The sequence below is a fragment of the Erinaceus europaeus genome, chromosome 12 (assembly GCF_950295315.1).
Source record: "Erinaceus europaeus chromosome 12, mEriEur2.1, whole genome shotgun sequence".
NCBI classification, from domain to species: domain Eukaryota; kingdom Metazoa; phylum Chordata; class Mammalia; order Eulipotyphla; family Erinaceidae; genus Erinaceus; species Erinaceus europaeus.
In genome coordinates, this window is record NC_080173.1 from 91,828,458 (window position 1) to 91,849,459 (window position 21,002).

The following is a 21,002-nucleotide window of genomic DNA, read 5'->3' on the forward strand; positions in this document are numbered from 1 at the left end:
CACCACCCGTGAAGCGACTCCTATGCAGGTGGGGAGCCGGGGGCTGGAACAGGGATCCTTAAGCCAGTCCTTGTGCTTGTCACCATGTGTGCTTAACCCGCTGTGCTACAGCCCGACTTCCCTAAAAAAATATTTTTATTCGTTTATTATTGGATACAGACACTGAGAGATTGAGAAGGGAGGGGGAGATCGAGAGAAAAAGAGACAGACAGACACCTATAGCCCAGCTTTACCGATAGCCCACTTGTGAAGCTTTCCCCCTGCAGGTGGGGACCAGGGCCTTGAACCTGGGTCCTTGTGCACCGTAATGTGCGCGCTTAACCAGGTGTGCTACGCCTGGCCCCCTGCTACGCCTGGCCCCCTGCATAGTCATTTGTGTATAGTCCCAGTTTGTTCTTCTGTATTACCTTTTAGAGTTACTATGGATATAAAATTATCATTGATATTATTATACCTTAATCTCTTGTTACTTACACTTGAAAGACTCTTGCTATAGCCAACCTTTTAGTGTCTAACACTTGTTCTCCGACATAAAAAGTAAGTTATAAACTAGCAGTAAGGGGGTCAGGTGATGGTGCACCTGGCTAAGCGTTTACTTACAGTGCACAAGGACCCAGGTTCAAGCCCCTAGTCCCCACCTGCAGGGGGAAAACTTTACAAGCGGTGGAGCAGGGCTGCAGATGTCTCTCTGTCTCTCTCCCTCCCTATCTCCCCATCCCCTCTCAATTCCTCTCTGTGTCTATCCAGCAATAAATAAATAAAAACATTAAATTATTTTTTAAATTAAAATAAAATAAGGGAGTCGGGCTGTAGTACAGCGGGCTAAGCGCAGGTGGCGCAAAGCACAAAGACCGACATAAGGATCCCGGTTCGAACCCCGGCTCCCCACCTGCAGGGGAGTCGCTTCACAGGCGGTGAAGCAGGTCTGCAGGTGTCTATCTTTCTCTCCTCCTCTCTGTCTTCCCCTTCCTCTCTCCATTTCTCTCTGTCCTATTCAACAACAACAACAACAATAATAACTACAACAATAAAAAACAACAAGGGCAACAAAAGGGAAAAAATATAAAAAAAATTTTTTTAAATAAAATAAAATAAAATAAACTAGCAGTCACTGGCACTCAAATAAGATTGACTTGTTCCATATAAAAATATTTTTTGTTTTCTATTTTAATTTTGAACATGTTAATTATTTCTCAAGATATTTTAAAATTTTGACCTAGCAATAATAAGACCACTTTCTACCTTGGTAACAGTTAGATGAAGCTTAAAAGTATCTACAGTGCTTGCTCCTAACTGGCCACCCTTCACCACACCACAGAGCAAATGCACCTGAAATTCCAAAGAATTTTCATCACAAGCATTAACTCCCCATGACCTCCCACTATACAAATGTAAAACAAATCCAATTTGTTTACTTTCCATCGTTAAACTCTAGCAGGATATTCAAGTATACCCTCTGCCTTTGAGGGAAAAAAAATTAACACAACCATTTTTTTAATTTGTGATTAATAGTGGTTAATAGGATTACAATCAAAGTCTGATTTAAAATGAATGCATAGTATATATTTTTTACCTTCTTGGGCTGATTGTATTTTATTTACTTCTTTCATCTTTTCAAATTTTCTATTTGTTATTAATAGTATTCTACAAGATTGTAAGATTACGGTAATTCCACACCACACCCACCACCAAAATTCAATGTCCCCACCCTCCCACCTCCTGAAGATAATCACCATTGTTCTCACAAGTTTTACAGTTTGCTTGCTTCTGTTTTGTCTGGATATGGGTGTGTGTGTGTGTGTGTGTGTGTGTGTGCGCGCGCGCATGTCTGCGTGTGCATGTGTGTGTGCGTGTGTGCGTTCATGTAAATCAGATCTCTAGATTCCACGTGAGTGAAACCGTCTGGCATTTGTCTTTCATCTCCTTATTTCCCTACGCTGTTTAATATTTACATCAATGACCTTCCAGAAACTTCTTCAAGGAATTTCATCTATGCCGATGACATCTGCTGTGCAACTCAGGCATCCAAGTTTGACATCCTCGAGGAAACACTCATGAAAGACATGTCTCTGATATCTGATTACTGTAAAAAATGGCGACTAGTCCCTAGCACTGCAAAAACGGTATCATCTGTTTTCCATCTACACCATGCCTCAGCCTCACGTGAGCTTAATGTGCAGCTTGACAATACGAGAATCCGGCATGAAGCACAGCCAGTCTATCTTGGCGTTACCCTCGATCGCACCCTGTCATTTCACGAACATCTCATAAAAACTGCAGCAAAGGTGGGCGTGAGGAATAACATCATTGCAAGACTGGCCAGCTCCTCATGGGGCACGAGCGCTTCCACACTATGATCATCATCTCTGGCATTATGCTATTCCACTGCAGAATACTGTGCCCCAGTATGGTTCCATAGCCCCCATGTCCACTTGGTTGATTCCAAATTATACTCCTCCATGAGGATAATTTCTGGAACCATCCATTCCACCCAGGTTCCATGGCTGCCAGTTCTTAACAACATCGCCCCGCCAGATATTCGTCGGGATGCGGCATCATCTAAGTTCATTTCCCACGTCTACACTTGACTGGACCTGCCAATATACGCGGATATCTTTGCCCGCCCTGTCCAACGCTTGACGTCTCGTCATCCAATCTGGTCCCCACGCCTACACTGGACTTCTCTGTTCCAGTCTCTTGGAAACAGAGTTGGCAGTCAGCTGAGGTAAAGAACAAACACCTCATCACAGACCCCTGCAAGCGTCAACCTGGCTTTGACCTAGCACGTTATGATTGGGCCCTCCTCAATCGCTATCGAACAGGCCATGGCCGGTGCGCAGCTATGTTCCATCGCTGGGGAGCCAGAGACGACCCGAACTGCCCCTGCGGCTACAGACAATGACCCACATAGTCAACGACTGCCACCTCTCCAGATTCAAAGAAGGTCTCGAAACTTTACATCAGGCTCAACCTGACGCTGTTGACTGGCTACGGAAGAAGGGCAAACGCTAGAAGAATTTCTCTAAGTATGACACTTCCAGTTCTGTTCAATTTGTCCTAAAAAAACACACTATCAGTCTTTACTGCAGAGTAATATTCCATAGAATATATATCCCATAACTTCTTTATCCGGCCATCTGTAGATGAGCATTTAGGTTGTGTCTACTCTTTGGCTGTTGTGAATAATGCAGCTATGAACATAGGTGCATGTGTTCCTTCTAATTAGTGTTTGAATGCCTATTGGATAAATGTCTAAAAGTGATATTGTTGGATCATAAGGTAATTCCATTTTTTATTTCTTTAAGGACTATCCATACAGTCAGGAAAAAGAAAAATATGACAGATACTATTGTCATCTCAACTCCTTCTACACCAAGAGTCAGTTATCATTAGAAGAAAAATAAAATGGCTTTTATTTCTGAGAAGAGAAGGAAGCACCCACAATAGTTGATGAAAAAAACTACAGAAATAATTATAATAGACCAGGCAATTAAAAAAATCAAAATGCATATGCCAACGTTGGCTTAGTTAAAAGCTTTGTGAAGTGAAATCGCTTCATTGTTTCTGTGTTTTCTTACTACCAGAACTTGAGCTTTTTAATATATTGAGTTAGAGCAAATGTGGCTTCAGTTACGAAAGGTGACGAGGGGAGGAGTTAGTAGTGGGAATGTAACTTTAGTTGCAGCCTAATCCAGTTCCTTTTAAAAATACTTACGCTTAATGAGAATCTGCAAAGATTTATATGACCGTAACAAACACATCATTTTTGACTTTGTCATTCAAACCAGTCCCAACAACTTTGATATTTCCTATTGAAATGAGAGGTCTAATTCAAGTAAGAACTCTGGGAAACGGAAACAAAATTGTACTCTATAATTTGATTGATTACTTCCTACTCTGAAGACTCAAGAGAGAAAAAACAAACTTTTTCCTGTCTGTACTCAGATTTCCCCCACTAATCCTCTACAAGCACGCAACAACCATAAAACACAAACTACTTACAAGAATCCATAGGCCAATCATGCTAGCTGAGTTTCACAATCTATGTGCGCCAGAATATTGGGGGGGGGGGGGATATGTAGGATCAAAACCTATAGATTTAAAAATAAATTAACTCCTGATCTGATTCAATTCAGCTCTTTATCTCACTCATTTCTTGGAAGAGAATATTCTATTCATGTTTTGCAAACTTTCCATTGCTAAACTTATATAAATCAAGGCGTGAAATTCTTTTCTTTTATTTTTTTAATATTTTATATTTATTTATTTTCCCTTTTGTTGCCCTTGTTTTTTTTTTATTGTTGTTGTAATTATTATTGTTGTTCTTGATGTCGTCGTTGTTAGATAGGACAGAGAGAAATGGAGAGAGGAGGGGAAGACAGAGAGGGGGAGAGAAAGAGAGACACCTACAGGCCTGTTTCACTGCCTGTGAAGCATTGAAGCGATTCCCCTGCAGGTGGGGAGTTGGGGGCTCGAACTGGGATCCTTAAGCTGGTCCTTGCACTTTGTGCCACCTGTGCTTAACCTGCTGAACCACCACCCAACTCCCGTGAAATTATTTTCTAACAGTATTCTCCAGAATTATATCCTAAGAAATAAGTGCCCTGAGTTCTTGTATTTTAGCTTAACATTCCAAAAGACACCTTGACTTCTTGAAAAAAAAAAGTCTTCGATATCTTTAAGAATCTTTTAGTTCCAACATGTCTTACAGTTTGTGATTCAATCTGGATGGAATTATAAGAAGTTATAATCAATAGCTATACATCAATATCTTACAAATCAGTGATCTGCTATAGTAAAAAAAAAACAAAAACTAGGCATTAATAATGATTAGTTGGCAGGAAATTCATTAAATAAATCCTATTAATATTATTAATAGAATATTGCTTGGTGGTAACAATTGGACTGAGCCATGATTTGGTGATAGGAAGATTAACAAACATATCTAAAGAATAAAAAAAGTGTTGGGACAAGGAGATAACTCACTATGTAAGAACATAGAGTTTATAATACTTGCCTGAGGTCCTAAAAGTCCTAGCTTTAATCTTTGGCATCATGATATTTCAGAGATAAGTGGTGCTGTGGTTTTTCCCTATCACATAAAAAATAATAAACTTTTTAAAATAAACATGTGATTAAAACAAGGGTTCAACAAAAGATTCAGATATAGAAAAGAGTGGGGAAAAATAAAAATTAAAGAAATTTTTTAAAAAAAGGCCTTGGCAATAACTCAGTCATGTTCCTATAATATGATTCATTGGGGATTCCTACAGTTGAAGGTACTGCTTGATAATACGATTAACTGGGCACAAAAACCAACACATCAGTTCCAGGAGCAGCAAGCATCCTTCTAACTATATTTTTGACAACATTTTGGTCTCCCCATGTAGCAAGTTAGAAAGAGACAACTGGGGGTCGGGCGGTGGCGCAGTGGGTTAAGCGCATGTGGCTTAAGGATCCCGGTTCCAGCCCCCGGCTCCCCACCCGCAGGGGAGTCACTTCACAGGCGGTGAAGCAGGTCTGCAGGTGTCTTTCTCTCCCCTTCTCTGTCTTTCCCTCCTCTCTCCATTTCTCTCTGTCCTATCCAACAACGAATTGCGTCAACAAGGGCAATAATAATAACCACAACGAAGCTACAACAAGGGCAACAAAAGGGGGAAAAAAAATGGCCTCCAGGAGCGGTGGATTCATGGTGCAGGCACCGAGCCCAGCAATAACCCTGGAGGAGGAAAAAAAAAAGAAAGAAAGAGACAATTCACTCATTTTGGACCACCTGAAAGTATGTTTCACGGTTTCATGTCTTAGTGACTAGGGGAAAACATAAACTGGACCGCTCAAGATTTCTTATAAGCTCAATAGACTGAATTCTGTGACCTGCTTACTTCTAAGAAAAATGCTAATGGATTCAGACAGAGGCACATCTGGTTAAGCACACACATTACAGTGCACAAGGACCCAGGTTCAAGCCTCTGATTCCCCCCCCTGCAGGGAGGAAGCTTCATGAGTGGTGAAACAATGCTGCAAATATCTCTCTCTCCCTCTCTGTCTCTGTTTCTCTCTGTCTCTCTCTCTCTCCCCTTTGTGCCTCTCAATTTCTGTCTCTATCCAATAATAAGTAAATAACAACATTTTTACAAAACAGAAAAATGCAAGCTGACAAAAAGCAGAAGTGATTTTACTCATTCCATATCAGTCAAGAGACTGATATTTTATTTTATTTATTATTGGATAGAAACAGAGAAAAACCGAGACAGGTTGGAGAGATAAAGTGAGAGGGAGACAGAGAGACACCTGCTGCACTGCTTGACCACTTGTGAAACTTTCCCCCTGCAGGGGGGAACCAGGGGCTTGAACCCAGGTCCTTATGCACTGTAATGTGAGCACTAAACCAGGTGTGCCACTTCCTTGCCCTAAGATATTTAAATATATGTTTAATCAGTTGTTTACAACTCTATGCACAAATGATTGAAATAGGTACAACAACAGAAAATGACAACAGGCATACATTTCAAAGTTCAAATAGTTTGCAGGTTTTTAAATGTTAAAAGAAAAAAAAAGAGATTCTATGCCAACTAAGACAGGCAATATCCAGTAGGGGAAGGTACTAAGTCACAGAATTTTTTTTTTATCTACCTTAGCATTGGCAGCCTATCCTGTGCCAGGGGAAAGTTTATAAAATGTATCCAGAAAAGATCAGTGAATTATCAATTTAAAGAAAATACTGTTAATTTCTTCCAGTCCTGTTATTGCTTTTATTTTATATTTATTTATTTACTCATTCCCTTTTGTTGCCCTTTTTATTGTTGTTGTAGTTATTATTATTGTTATTGATGTCGTTGTTGTTGGATAGGACAGAGAGAAATGGAGAGAGGAGGGGAGGACAGAGAGGAGGAGAGAAGATAGACACCTGCAGACCTGCTTCACCGCTTGTGAAGTGACTCCCCTGCAGGTGGGGAGCCAGGGGCTCGAACTGGGATCCTTACCCAGGTCCTTGCTCTTCGCACCACGTGCGCTTAACCCCCTGCGCTACCGCCCAACTCCCTGCTTTTCTTTAAATATATTTTTATTTATTATTAGATAGAGACAGAGAGCAATTGAGAGGGGAGGCAGAGAGAAACAGAGAGACACCCGCAGCCCTGCTTTGCCACTCGTGAAGCTTTTCCTCTGCAGGTGGGGACCAGGGGCTTGAACCTGGGTCCTTGCACACTTCAATGTGAGCGCTTAAGCAGGTGAACCACCACCTGGTCCCCTGGTATTGCTTTATTTTGCTGAAGTAAAAATGTAATATGAAGACTAGACAGTAGTGGACTTGGTAGAACATACACATTCCCATGTGCAAGGACCCAGGTTCAAGTCCTTGGTCCCCAACATCAGGGGGGGCAGACATTGTTAAGTGTCTGTCTCCCCTCCCCTCTCAAGTTCTCTCTGTCCCATCAAATATAAGAAAAATAAAATACGAGAATAAAGTGTAATGTGAACATAAATAACTCTATCATTATTGAAAACAACAAAGGAAGGATTTTTGTTGTTGTTGTTTGTGGGAGATATTCATTATTCTATGAAGCCGAATTGCAAAGGCATAGAAATATCATCATGTTGCTTAGCTAACACTGCTATCTTACACCTAGTAATCCCAGAAAAGTCACCTGGGATGTGTGTATGTGTGTGTGTGTGTGTGGGGGGGGGTGTTCTGGCCCTACCAGGCTCTCTGGAAGCTGAACTTCCTTTTTTATTCTTTGTCCTTCAACTCTACGTAGCATTGTCCTAGGTCTGTGTTCGCTACTCCAGCTGCTCTCATAAACTATAGTGTCTAAAGCTGAAGTTAAAGTACCAGGTTAAGCGAGCAGACGGAATATTTAATCTGGGCCAGCAAATCCAAACTGTTTTGTTATTTTAGCCATATGGAGCAATGACAGCCCTGGTCCCCTTGTTCAGCCTCATAATGAGTTTCCCTATCCCTGACAACTGCTCCTCCTATATTTGTCGCAAAAGGGTCAGATGCCCACGTCTGAGTTTGCGCTAATCCCTACTTCAGTTCTTCGTGTTCTCAAAAGCCCGTCATTTCCATCAAGGCTTTTTTGCACAAGATGGATTCAGTCAGGGGAGGAGAACTTTTTCTTTCTCCTTCACTTTCCATTTACCAGTCAGAGGGGGAAAAAGGGAAAGAAAGGAAAACAAAACTGTGACTGGGCTTGTTTCAGAGGACAGGAGAGTAGGAGGGGAGCCATGAGCTGATTTTATTATGAAAAGAAAAAAAAAAAAAAGCTGAGGGGAAAATCAGCATGTCAGGAAGCAACAGGTGCAGGCAGTGAGGGGAAGCTGGCTGGCCTGTGCTGGGCCCCTTCAGGAGGAAGGAAGGAAAGCAACACGGAGCCTTTTAGCAGGAGCACTCATCCTTAAAGCCTACTAGGCATCTTTTTCCTCCTTTGCTGAAGGTGCTGTCTTTCTGTTCATTTTAGAAGAACTTCTGGCTATCAAAATTGTAACAAAAATACAGCCTAGAGAATTACATAGCCCTCTGGGCTTATCATTTCACAGAACCCTATAATACTCTGATCAAAACCAAAAACTCCAGGATAATTGTAACTAGGGCTAAACAAAGTATTCACATTTTTCAAGTCTCTCCACAGCACACCTTTTCTGTGTTAGGATGAAATCAGGGAGACCTCACTTTTTAACTCCTGAGTCTCATTTGGCTCCTACTATCTGTGACAGTCTCGTTATAATTTCTTTTTCATTCATTATCTTGACATGCTGAAAGTGTATGAGTTAGGTACTTTGTAGACATCCATCCACTGAGATAAATCCGATATATTTTATAAATACTTTTATCTACTGGATAGAGACAGAGAGACAATGAGAGAAGCGGGGAGATAGAGAGGGAAAAAGAGACACCTGCAGCCCTGCTTCATCACTCGTGAATCTTTCCCCCTACAGGTGGGGACCTGGCACTCGAACCCGGGTCCACTTAACCAGGTACACCACTGCCTGGCCCCAATCTAATATTTCCTCATAATCTGATGAAGATTGGAGGGTTTAAGGGAAGAACATCCCACAGGGGACACGTGATTGTATCACACCAGGAGGATAAGTGAAGTTAACAAGATCACAAGACAATGTTCTCCCTGCTTTTCCCTTTGTTTCTATCTTACTAGTAACCTGAACACAGCCCCAGTTACTCCACCTGCCTTATTAAAACAGGACTAGTCACAGAATTCTGTCTCTGCATAGAATTTAATTTATTTTAATATTTACCTATTCCCTTTTGGTGCCTTTCTTCATTGCTGTAGTTATTGCTGTTATTGATGTCGTCGTTGTTGGATAGGACAGACAGAAATGGAGAGAGGCGGGGAAGACAGAGAGGGGGAGAGAAAGACAGACACCTGCAGACCTGCTTCACTGCTTGTGAAGCCACTCCCCTACCAGTGGGGAGCCGGGGGCTCAAACCCTGATCGTTGCACCAGTCCTTGCGCTTTGCACCACGTGCACTTAACCTGCTGTGCTACCACCCATCTCCCTTCTGCCTAGAATTTTAACCACATTTTACCTAACTGCCCCACTGGTCAGGATCTCCCATAATGCAACTCAAGTGTGTTCAAGGTTAAATATGTGTCTGTGTACCACCTGCTAAGAATCAGGAGACACTCTTCCAAAGTTTGTATAACACAAGGAAGGAATAATGGCTGTAATACTGATGTGGTGGTGGTGTGGGGGGGAATCATCTGGAAGTATTTTCATTTGAAGCTGTTTTTCAGAGGCAAAATACACTTACAAAACTAATCTGGGGCATACGGCATTTTTATTTTTCCAGTCACGAGCATTGCTAATATAAATCTCCTAATCGTTTATATCTTGTTTTCAGGTTACTGTAAAGGCAAGTCTCTTATTTCTCTCTGAAGAATAAACTCTTCTTAAAAGAAGTGAACGGGGGGCAGGGGGAGAGGCAGCAAAATACAACTTGCCCACTTTACACAGATCACACTTATTTTAAATGCTGCCTAACATGATTTGCCTCCCCCACCACTAACCCTTTTTAAATTGAGGCAGGAAAGATTTTAAATTTTAAATTGAGGTTGTCAAAAGTTCAGCCCTTGTGGTTCTTTGCTGATTTTCTTTACCACTAGGTGGCGCACCACATCACAGAAGCTGATTGCTCAGAACAGGATTTTAACTTCATTCTTCCTAAATACTTTCTTTTTTTTCATGTTCACATGTACTGTCACCTAACAACCTTTGAAAAAAGTCAAATCCAAGCTTCTGAAATACAGTTCTCCTTGATCAGTGGATACATTTAAAAGTTAGACGCATAACTGACATGATCACATGAGTAATGCAAAAAAAAAAAGACCACAGTTATGTCATTAAAGGTAATTGGAGAGGTCAGGCTATAGCGTAGTAGGTTAAGCTCAAGTGGCATGAAGCGCAAGGACCAGAGTAAAGATCCGGGTCCAAGCCCCCGGATCCCCACCTTCAGGGGTGTCGCATCACAGGCAGTGAAGCAGGTCTGCAGGTGTCTTTCTCTCCCCCTCTCTGTCTTCCCCTTCTCTCTACATTTCTCTCTGTCATCAATAACAACAACAATAACTACAAAAACAATAAAAAGGGTAACAAAAGGGACAATAAAAAAATTTTTAAAAAGTAATTGGAAGAAGCTTCACTAAACTCAGCTTCCCTTCAGTTTTTGCCTAAGTTTATCAACTGAGTCAGTAACCCCCTGCACAGATTTTTTTTAAATTGTATCAAATTAGAAAAGTTCTTAAAACACTAGCAATCATTTTTAGAATATTCTTATATTCTTATAGGGAGCTTTGGTATAGTTTTATCTGATTACAAAGTAAAAGCAGGCATGTCATAAGAAGCCTCACTTCACGAAGATAACTCACCACTTCGGTGGAAACACGTTTTTCTAAAAGTTTGAAGTCAACCACCATTGGAACACCTAGCAAAAATGACAGTATTTACCTGCCAACTTACTATTATTTGATAGAGAAAGATGTTCCCCTAAGGAATGCTGCTAAGTCTATGAAGTTCTCAACTAACCCCACCATTTGACTAATGGTAATTATGTTTTGCAGTTGTTCAAATGTGTCCTTTAGAAATGTGAAACTTGAAAGGAAGAGAAGATGGGACCATGGGGGTAGGGGGAGGGAAAATATATCCAAATATAGGTAGTGTAGAAATAATAGTTAACCCATATCTACAACCTTAAAAGAATTGCTGTAGCTTCCAAGGGAGAGATTCCGTTGGTGGAACGGTGCAGAGTTGTCAGAGTTATGTTGTGATTTTGTAAAGCAAGATTAAATCACTAACAAAATAAAACAAAACAAACAACAACAACAACAACAACAAAGAAATAAGAAACCATTGGTTGTTTATCAAACAGGATGGCTTGTTTTGTGACACTTTTTTCCTAGTGTATCTTGTCTATAGAAGGTCAATCTCTTATCATTTTTTTGACACAGACTTAATTCATTTTCCATGACCTTTCCAGAACACAAACGTCACTTGTTTTTTTCTGGCCATTAACATGTTTATTTATATGAGATAGATATTTTGACCAGGGCTTCCATTTTTTTTTTGAGGGGGAGGGGAGTGGGTGGAGGGAAGGCAAGAGATTCTAACACTGTGGCGAGTTTTCCCATACAGATGTATTTTCCATACAGTATATAAGTCCACAGTTAAGCCTCATCATTAAAAGGAGTATCACTCACACAGACATTCCAACTTCAGACTATATCAACTTCAGTGTCTTACTTTTGTTGTTGTTATAGTTGTCTTTAATGTCAGGATTCAACTGTTCCATAGTCTGTTCCCCAGCTCCTTGTTAACTTTTGGGTGATGAGTTCTGTCGTTCCCCCGTACCTGTTCTTGTACACTTATGTGCAGATATGTGGACACACACACACACACATACAAACTGGAACTAGATTGACTAGGTTATCTGATATACTGAAGCAACAGTCTATCAGGAGATGAGTTCAGACAGAGCAAACAGCAGGACAGTCCCGTGGCTTTTTAAGGGGATATTTGCAGGCTCATACGCGAGCTCTCATTTGGAGAGCTCCTGGAATTGTAGCCGTGATGAAAATTGTATCTTTTCCTTTATAAACATGTGTTTTACCTATGGAATCCTCAACAACTTCTTGCTACTTTCCTCCTACCCGTCAACCCATCCCCAATGTCTCTAACTCCGTTCTAAGGATACTTAAACTCTTTTGGACTTCAGTCTATATGACCTTTCATGGGTGGCCAGATTCTCTGCAGCTTCCTTGGCTCAAATTTCATTTCCAGCCCTTCATGCAGAAGGGAAATGTGGCTTGGGAGGGTGGGAAACTGTACATGGAGGTACTTTGCAGCTGCTCCCAGCTGCTCCAAAATGCTGATTTCTCCTGATAGGAACCAAAAGTTCCTCTTCTCAGTTGGCCTCTATGAAGTGCTTGAAAAATAAGGGAGTGGCCATTACAGGTCAGGAAGCATCAAAGTTGGGAGAAGTAAGGATAGGACTAACTCCTGAACTCAAAATTACGTAATCTTTAGAACATGTTACAGTAAAATATGTGAGCAATCTTATTCTATGCTAAAGCTCTAGTCTTGTGAAGGGAAATGAAATGGCTAAAGGAAATAAGAGTGCTAATACAAGACATAAGATAACAAACATTCCTTACCCTGGGCAAAAGTACAATACAAAAACTTTACGCCAACAAAACATCTACCTTGTTAGAGAAAGGGGGTGGGAGGGACATCAAAGCATGAGTAGGAGGTTATATGTGGGGCCAGGAATTGAACTGGGGGACTCACCTATGCAAGGCATCTGCTCTACCACTGAGCCATCTTCCTTGGCCACAGAAACTAAATGTTTATATATATATATATATATATATATATATATATATATATATATATATGCAGATATATGAGTATGTATATGTCTACATAGGTATAAAAGTATGCACATGTATCTTGAAGTACTTTCTAAATAGGTAATCTTTTGCCTTAGGCAAACAAAAACACCTTTACTTGGTTTAAAAAAAAACAGGAAGAGTTTTCTTCTTATTGAATTCTTCATATTAAATTCAACCTGCTCTTGAACTTCTGTAGAAGCATTTGCTCTGGGCTTCCAGAAAAGACCTCCAAGTTTCGAAACTAATGAAACAATGACCCCCCCTTTCTGGAGGAAGCCACCACAACACATTCAATAGAAACAGAGACTGTTCTTTAGAAAGGATTGCTTTCTCATGACATCCAAGCCACAGACATTTGTCGTACTGATATCATGTCTGCTAAATAAAGCAATTGTGGAATGTTTTTTTAAAGCCTCAACAGGATGGAGTTTCAAATCCAGAAAACTCCACTCAAGGGTACTAATGTATCAATAATCCATTTTCTGACATACAAAACTACATCTCTGTTGCACTTCTTTGAAAGTATTGTTCCATCATTTAAAAACCCTAAGAGGAGTTTCCTTCTTAGAGATTTCCATCATCTTTGCTACAAGTTTGTCCAGATGAAGAAACTGCTATGCCTACTGTTCTTAGGAAGCAGTTTATAAGGGTATTTATTTTTCCTCACTTGAGAAATTTATTGAAGCATGAAGAAATGCAAAAGACATTTCTACCTCTCAAATTCATCCTCTGAGAATTTAAACTTCCCAATGGCAATAGCTATTTCTCCCTTGGTCAGGACAGTAGGGGGCACTGCCACTATAAACTTCATAGAGAATTCACAGAACTAAAAAAAAAAAAAAAAGAAAGAAAGAAAAAAGAAAAAAAAAGGCTAAACATTTATGATTCTCCTATGTACATATTCTAGTTTTCGTGTAATTCACTCATTCAGGCTACAAATTTGGGAGGTTTCTTTTTGTTGATGTGTGTGTGTGGAATATATGGTAGAAATTCTGTATCAACAGTTTCACACACACACACACACAAGTTCTAACAGAATCCCCATTATAAAATATAGACTAAATATAAGGAACCAGAATATACTTAATAGTTATGTGGCATTCTGTAAGATTTTTTTTTCTCATGGTTAAGTCTTCAGTCTTTCCCCTAAATGTCAAACTCCAAGTCAAGAGCCAAGATGAAAAAGAACTGTGGTGAAATGACATTAAATAATTTCATAATACATAGGTTGGATTTTTTTAAAGAAGAATTTTCTATGTAATTGAGTTAAACTTAAATATATGTATCCAATAAAAAAACCATTGCAAATGGTAAAACAAAGACACTGCTCCAACACTTAGAAAATTAAATTCACCAAACCATGAAGTCTACTGTGTAGTTATTTTTGTAACCACCATAAATTGCTTTATAGAACTCCTCTGTTGAAGTAAACAATCCAAGGAGAGATTTACTTTACAGCATGCATTCAGTTCTAAACAAGAGAGTGGCCTAAAAAAGTTTATGACTTTTTTTCTTTTCCTTTTCCTTTCTTTTACTTGTGTTTCCAGTTACCTTGAAACCTTCCTTCTCTTACGGGGGTTCAGAAAAGTCCATAGAAAATAAGATTCAGCTCTATAGACACAACATGCTCTCTCTTGAATACTCATTTCAGGAATATGTAGAAACAATTCTACTTTGTGGAATAAAAAAAGTTTAATGGCAAGATAAAAATAAAGGATTTAGGGTTACGTATTTCACCACATTTAATAGTACCTCAGAGCCAAACACTGTCTTAGATATTTCAGGCAGTGTGTTTGCAATGTGTTCACTTACAGTAATGGTCAAGACTGAATTCAATGCAAACTGCTATAGATAAGAGTTTTAGGGGTCTTTAATCACTTCTTTCTTGTGTCCTTGATGGAAAAAAACAGAGCTGCCTTTGTGCTAAAAAGAAGGACCTGTTCTTTCCAGATTCAATAGGTCATTTTTATAAGAACTTCCCAGAGGATACAACATAAATGACAGAAACACAAGGAGATTTTTTTAAGTGGCTGATGATTTAAAATGATATATATTCTATATTAAGGAGAGGTTGCTTGTTTTTCTTTCTAACAAATGGAGAGTCACTTAAAAAAAGTGTTTATGCTTGAATTAGACTTTCAGAACCAAATGTTTTCTCATGAGTTGGATTACTGTTAAATTTGGCTCCTGAAATCAATCTGAGAATGTGTTTGACCTTTCACGTAAATAAACTTGTCAAATCAAGTCCATTTCTGTTTGGAAGATGAATGGTTAACTTCGTGAGATTTTGAAATCTAGTTAAATTTCTTTTTCTAACTTCTGTAATACTGTCTGAGTCCAAGTAACAAAGGGTGTACGTATTTAGTGAACAAGGTCAAACTTTTTAAGATGGAAAATTCTGACAACATGATTTTTTCTCGTATGCAGATGTAAGGAAAAAAAGTCAGTATTTTATGGCAAGCAAAATCCAGGTGACACTAATACCTAATAGAGTCTGACTAAGTCTATTATTAAAAGCAGGTTGAACTTGAGAAGACTGGCAAATTTAAGATTATAATCTAAACAGACTTGCTTCCTAAACTATCTCAGGATTTTTCCCATGTAGCCAGTGTCACAATTTCCCCCTTTTCTTCCAATAAAATAAAATTAAATAAAATAAATAAATAAATAAAATACTCAGTCCACTCTTTAAGACTTGTTTGAAGTTCTTTAGAAAAGCTTCAGCCAACCCAAAAGCAAAAGTTCCTTTTCCTTATAAGCAGAAAAGGCACTTTATAAAACTCAGTTCTTGCCCCTAAACAAAAAGTCGTTTACCAAGGAAGCATTCCTCAAAATGAGGTGACTGGTTGCTGGTACTTGTTGAGACAAATATTCCCAACAACCTACTTTCTAGTTCTTGACACTTTTACTAACTCTATATATTACCTAGTAACCATAACCTGGCAAAGGGTCAAGGTAAATAAACACCTGGTAGCAAAGACTACATGAACCACAGGGAATAGCTCAGAATTTAAAGAAGTAAAAAAGAAGGGGAAAAAAAAAAACCCTCCTTGGAAAAAGGATTACATACTTAGCAGTTAATGAGCAGAGAAACTTCTATTTCCCCTTTAGATAACAACTTCCATCCATTCACTGAGCAGAACACCCAAAGCTGAAATTGACTATTTGGGAGAAAGGGAATCCCAAAGACTTAAGTAAAAATAAATAAATTGATTGATTGATTAATTGATTAATTAAAATCATGAATGCCGATGTCCCTTCCACTTCCTTTCTGACTATTTACTTCCCTGGAAAGAGAAGGTACTGATGGATCCGGGATCACTCAACCTAACCGAAAGAAAACCAATGACCTGGAGAGAGGTGAACTGGGGTGGGGGTGGGGGTGGGGGTCACCCAGGACTCTCTCAAGCTCCCAGATCCCCCCTCATCCATCCATCCACCCATCCACCCATCCACCCATTTTCACACACACACACACACACACACACACACACACACACACACACACACACACACACACACACACACACACCAATTGAGGTCACCCCGGGAAGCCCTACTTGCTCCCAGCCTAGGCTCACCGGTACCAGGAGAGTCCCTTGTCGTAGCTGCGGTCGAAGAAGTGGGGCTCGGCGCCCACTGCGCGCACGTCGGGGTGCACACGCAGGAACTCGAGCAGGGCCCGCGTGCCGCCCTTCTTCACCCCGATGATGATGGCCTGCGGCAGCTGCTTGCTCCCTTCGTCCAGCAGCAGAGCCAAGGTCCCCGGCGGCGGAGGCGGCGGCGCCTCGGCCACGTTGCTCCCGGCTCCGGAGCCGCCCGGACCGGCCGCGAGCCCCGGGGGCTCCTCTTCCCAGGCCGGCTGATCGCCGTCGGCGGTGCGGGGTGCGGGAGGCCGGCGGCGCCGCCACCGCTGCAGCTGCAGGAGGCGCTTGGTCTGCGCCGCCGCCGGCCACGCCGCCAGCTCCCGCGGGCCCCCAGCCAGATAGCCCGGACTCAGGGCCCCCGCCTCCGCCTCGCCGCCGCCGCCGGACAGCCCCACCGCGGGGCCCGACAGGGTCTGGCAGCGCTCGGCCAGGCAGTAGAAGACGTACAGGGACGTGAGCAGGGAGCAGAGCATCAGCAAGAACTTCCGGAAGATGCTGCGGGACAGCGGCTCGGCGGGGCCCGGAGGGGCCATCCTCCTAGCCGGAGGCGACGGCCAGCGGCTCGCGGGCCATGCTAGGCCGGGCCCCCACCAGGTGCCGCGACATCCCCCCGGAGGGCCTGCGCGCTGGACGGAAGCCACATCGTCCGTGCGCCCCGGTGGCCGTGCGAGCTGCCCCGGGAGTGGGCAGTGGGGGTCCTCGGGGAGCCCCGGGACGCCGGTGCGCCTCCGGTAGAAGGGGCAGGAGGGGGACGTGGTGCCGTGCTTAGGAAACCATCGTCAGAGATGTGCCGAAGTCCTGAGCCTGGGGCAGCGCTCGGAAACCCGGTTTCTCAGGAGTGGCTGCAGTTGGGGGGGGGGGAGGGTGTCGGAGGGGGGGGACTCAGCGGCAGCGGTGTAGACGCGCGTCTCCACCCGGTCTGGGCTCAGCGACCGTGCATCCTTCACCCCGACCCGGCCAGGGGGCGCGCAGAGCTGCTGCAGGCTGCGGCGAGCAAAGGTCCCTCCAGCCGCCCCCTTCTGCCGGGTTCCCCCCGGGGCCTCTCACAGCTCGGGGCTCGGGCTGTCTCCACCCGGGGGCGAGAGTCCCTCAGTCCCAGCGGGAGCCTGAAGGCCCGCGCGCTCTCCGTGCCACCGGGCTGCTCCCAACTGCGCCGGTGCCCACCTGTGCGCGCGCGGCGGGGCCGGGCTGCGGGGGACCCGCCAGCCGCCGCGGGCACCGAGTGCGGAACCAGCCGGGGAACCGAGGACCCGGTCCGGGAGCCTCCCGGCCACGGCCGCAGCCTCCGCACGTGGGGTTCTGGGCTCAGCGAACTTGGCACTGATGTCAGCGCCCCCCACCGAGACCTCCCCGGCCCCCAGGCCCGGCCCCGGGACCAACGTGGGCGGCTGGACCAGCTGCGTGGGCCGGGTGCGATGGAGAAAAGGTGGTGCGGACCCCGTAGCGGTGGCCCAATGACATCGCAGAGGGCGGGGGCGACCGGGTCTACGCCTCTTCCCCACTCCGCCTCGCATCCCCACCTCCCACCCCACCCCCACGGACGGCCTCGCCCCTCTGGAGCTGACAGTTCCTCCGGGGTGGTTTGACTGACAGCTCGGTCCTGCCTCATGCCCTGGGGACCTGACTTTTACCCAGTTGGCCACTATTTCAATGGGGCGGGGGAGAGCTCCAATCTCTCCAACTCAGCCCATCTTGGGAAACTCAGTGCCTGAGTGCCTTAGCGCTCAGATTCACTCCGACTTGTCCTTCATCTTCACCTCTGCTACCCCTACCCGCACCCCCACCCCTCCACCACCCCCACCACCCCCCCTTTAAAGTTTGGTTTGCAGTGGTTCCCAGCACCGCGCTGCACGCCACGCCCCCATTTGTCTGGGGCGAGCTGAATTCCTCCGTACAGGCATTGACTTCCACCAACTTTGCTGTCCTGTGACCCCCTTTAAGATATATATCTTAAACTTAATGTCCTCTTTTGACTTATTTTCTAAAAGCTTGCGAATTCTTTTGATGATCCTAAACGAATACGAAGATTACAGGGAGGCAAATACCGCCTAAGGGAGGAAACGCTTCCTTCCAGGGTGCACAGGACAGCAGAATCTGTGGAAGTCCAAGCCTGTGTGGCTTTGACGAGAGATTAGATAGATAGATAGATAGATAGATAGATAGATAGATAGATAGATAGTTGATAGATAGATATCAACTGCGATTCCAAATCTATATGCCCAGAATTTTTTAACTTGTTTGTACACGTGTGTGTGTGTGTGTGTGCGCGCGCGCGCGTGCGTTCACATGCCTCGCAACTCTGCAAAGGAGTTCAATGTCCTTTCGTAAGCACTGGTTTCCTTTTTCTCTCGCCTCCCCTGACCTTATATCCTCTCAGGCACTCCTCGGAGAGCAGGTCAGGAAGGGATACAAATCGACTTGCTGTTTAATGGAGGGAAGTGGTCCGTGGAACCTGAATGATTTTTTTTTTTTTGCAGATGTGATTTGTTCCTAATTTCTTAATTTTCTTATCTCAGCAGGACGCCCTTCAATGTGGGCTGTAGCCTGGCTAGTTCACACCAGTTCCTATCACTGTGGAAACAATTTCTGAACACACTGTGGGTGCTAACCAGACCCTTATTAGCAGAGTAATGTCTGCAGGAATCCCAGTCTATAGTCTTCACCTCCATTTCTCCTGGCTTCCTTTGCTCCATTTGGCTATTGGTAATCAAAGTCTGGGTATTCTTTTCTAACCCACCCACCCCAACCGCCAAAAAAAAAAGGAACTTAGTTGTTCTAATTCAGTGTTTGAGTAGAATTTGTATATTTGTGTTCTGAATAAGCTCATCGGTGCTGGACATAGTTGTCTGTTACTCAGTACCAACTCCACCCTATGCTACAGACTAGTGAAAAGAATTCATCAGATTTTGGTGCTAAAAGCTGTAAGCTTTTACAAGGATGAACAGCAAGTCCTGCCAAATCTTAATGCTTCTCTTTCTGTCCTAAAATTGGATATGGACAAACCAGTTGTGGCTTCATATTAACTCGGGCTTTAATATATTTTAAAACTTTTCTCTGAGTGCTGCAATCCTATTTGCAGAAGACAATGACCACTTTAACGTTACTTGAAAGTGTATGTAATCTTATAAATAAATGCACGTGGTCATGCCCCAGTTCCCTCACTTTTCAGTAATGGTCTCCAAGTTCTGTTCTAGCTAAAACATGAATGGGATAGCATGTGTTTGGAGATAGATAGCGGCACACTTAGTCAAGCCTACATGTTGCTGTGGCTTGAGCCCCTGTTCCCACCTGCAGATGAGAAAAGCTCCATGAGTGATGAAAGAGTGCTGCAGGTGTCTCCCTCTCTGTTTCCCTCTTCCTTCTTAATTTCTCTCTGTCTCTACTAATAAAATAGTTTTTAAAAGGATACCTGTGTTTATTCCTTCCCCAAGCACAAGTATTTCCTTTTTTTTTTTTTTAACTTTTTACCAGAGCACTGCTCTTATGGCTTATTTGAACCTGGGACATTGCAGAATCAGGTATGAGAGTCTCTTTGCATAACCATTATGCTATGTAACCCCTGCCCCATAAGTATAACCTTTATGTGGTTATTAAAGTCACAAAATTAGGAGACATGATTCACAGAATTACACACTGTATCTAGAGGTGCTTTATATGTCATAAGTTGAATATGAGATATATATATATATACATACATATATGTGTATATATACAGTCTCATTTTAAATTTTCAGTAAAAGGTGAAACTAGGCAGATGAAATTAGTTCTAGTAAAATATCTGCTTTACCTAAAAATGTACTTTTAACATGTAGTCAATATAATCATTACTAAAGTCACTTATAGTCTCTTCTTTTCCTACCAAGTCTTTTGGGTCTAGCCATATTTCAAATACCCAATGCCCTCTTGTGGCTAGTGACTACCATGATGCATACTCTCCATGAGAGGTGTGTCTGTCAGAGTGTGAACAGGAAGCAGCACATTTAGATTAAAATTATTTCTGGAAAGTTTGTTTACAAGAGTGAAGGCAAAGACATGGTGCAATGACCCTGACTTAGTAGCATTCTTTAAATCCTTGAGTCTAAAGGAATGAAAACCGGGAAAGATTTTTAGCAAAAATTCTAGAAGGAAAGCAACATCTTGAGATGGTGGATCATAACTTAGCCAAGATAAATTCATATGGAAAGGATAAAGGAAAGGAAGATCTTGGCAAAGAAAGACATTAGGAATACACGTATGGAGTTGTGTCAAATTATGGGGAGAAGGTGACAGTGTGTGCCATGATAGCATTAGTTATAGTCATACTCCATAACCATGTAGAAGACATTTCCTTTTATCTGTTCAGATTATTAGAATGGAAAAATAGTTGTGACACGTGCAAAGACCCGGGTTCGATCCCCCGGTTCCCACATGCAGGGAGGCAAGCTTTATGAGTGGTGAAGTGGTGTTGCAGGTG

General features: G+C 42.7%; 1 protein-coding gene across 1 annotated transcript in view; it reads right to left on the reverse strand.

Moving 5' to 3' along the window:
- Positions 1-17,909, reverse strand: part of HS3ST3A1 (heparan sulfate-glucosamine 3-sulfotransferase 3A1) — a 111,123-nt gene extending 93,214 nt beyond the window's left edge. Inside the window, exon 1 of the mRNA XM_060204439.1 lies at positions 16,484-17,909. Within this exon, the coding sequence (XP_060060422.1) occupies positions 16,484-17,082 (599 nt within the window). The 5' untranslated portion in view covers positions 17,083-17,909. The remainder of the gene's footprint in view (positions 1-16,483) is intronic.
- Positions 17,910-21,002: the final 3,093 nt, after the last annotated feature.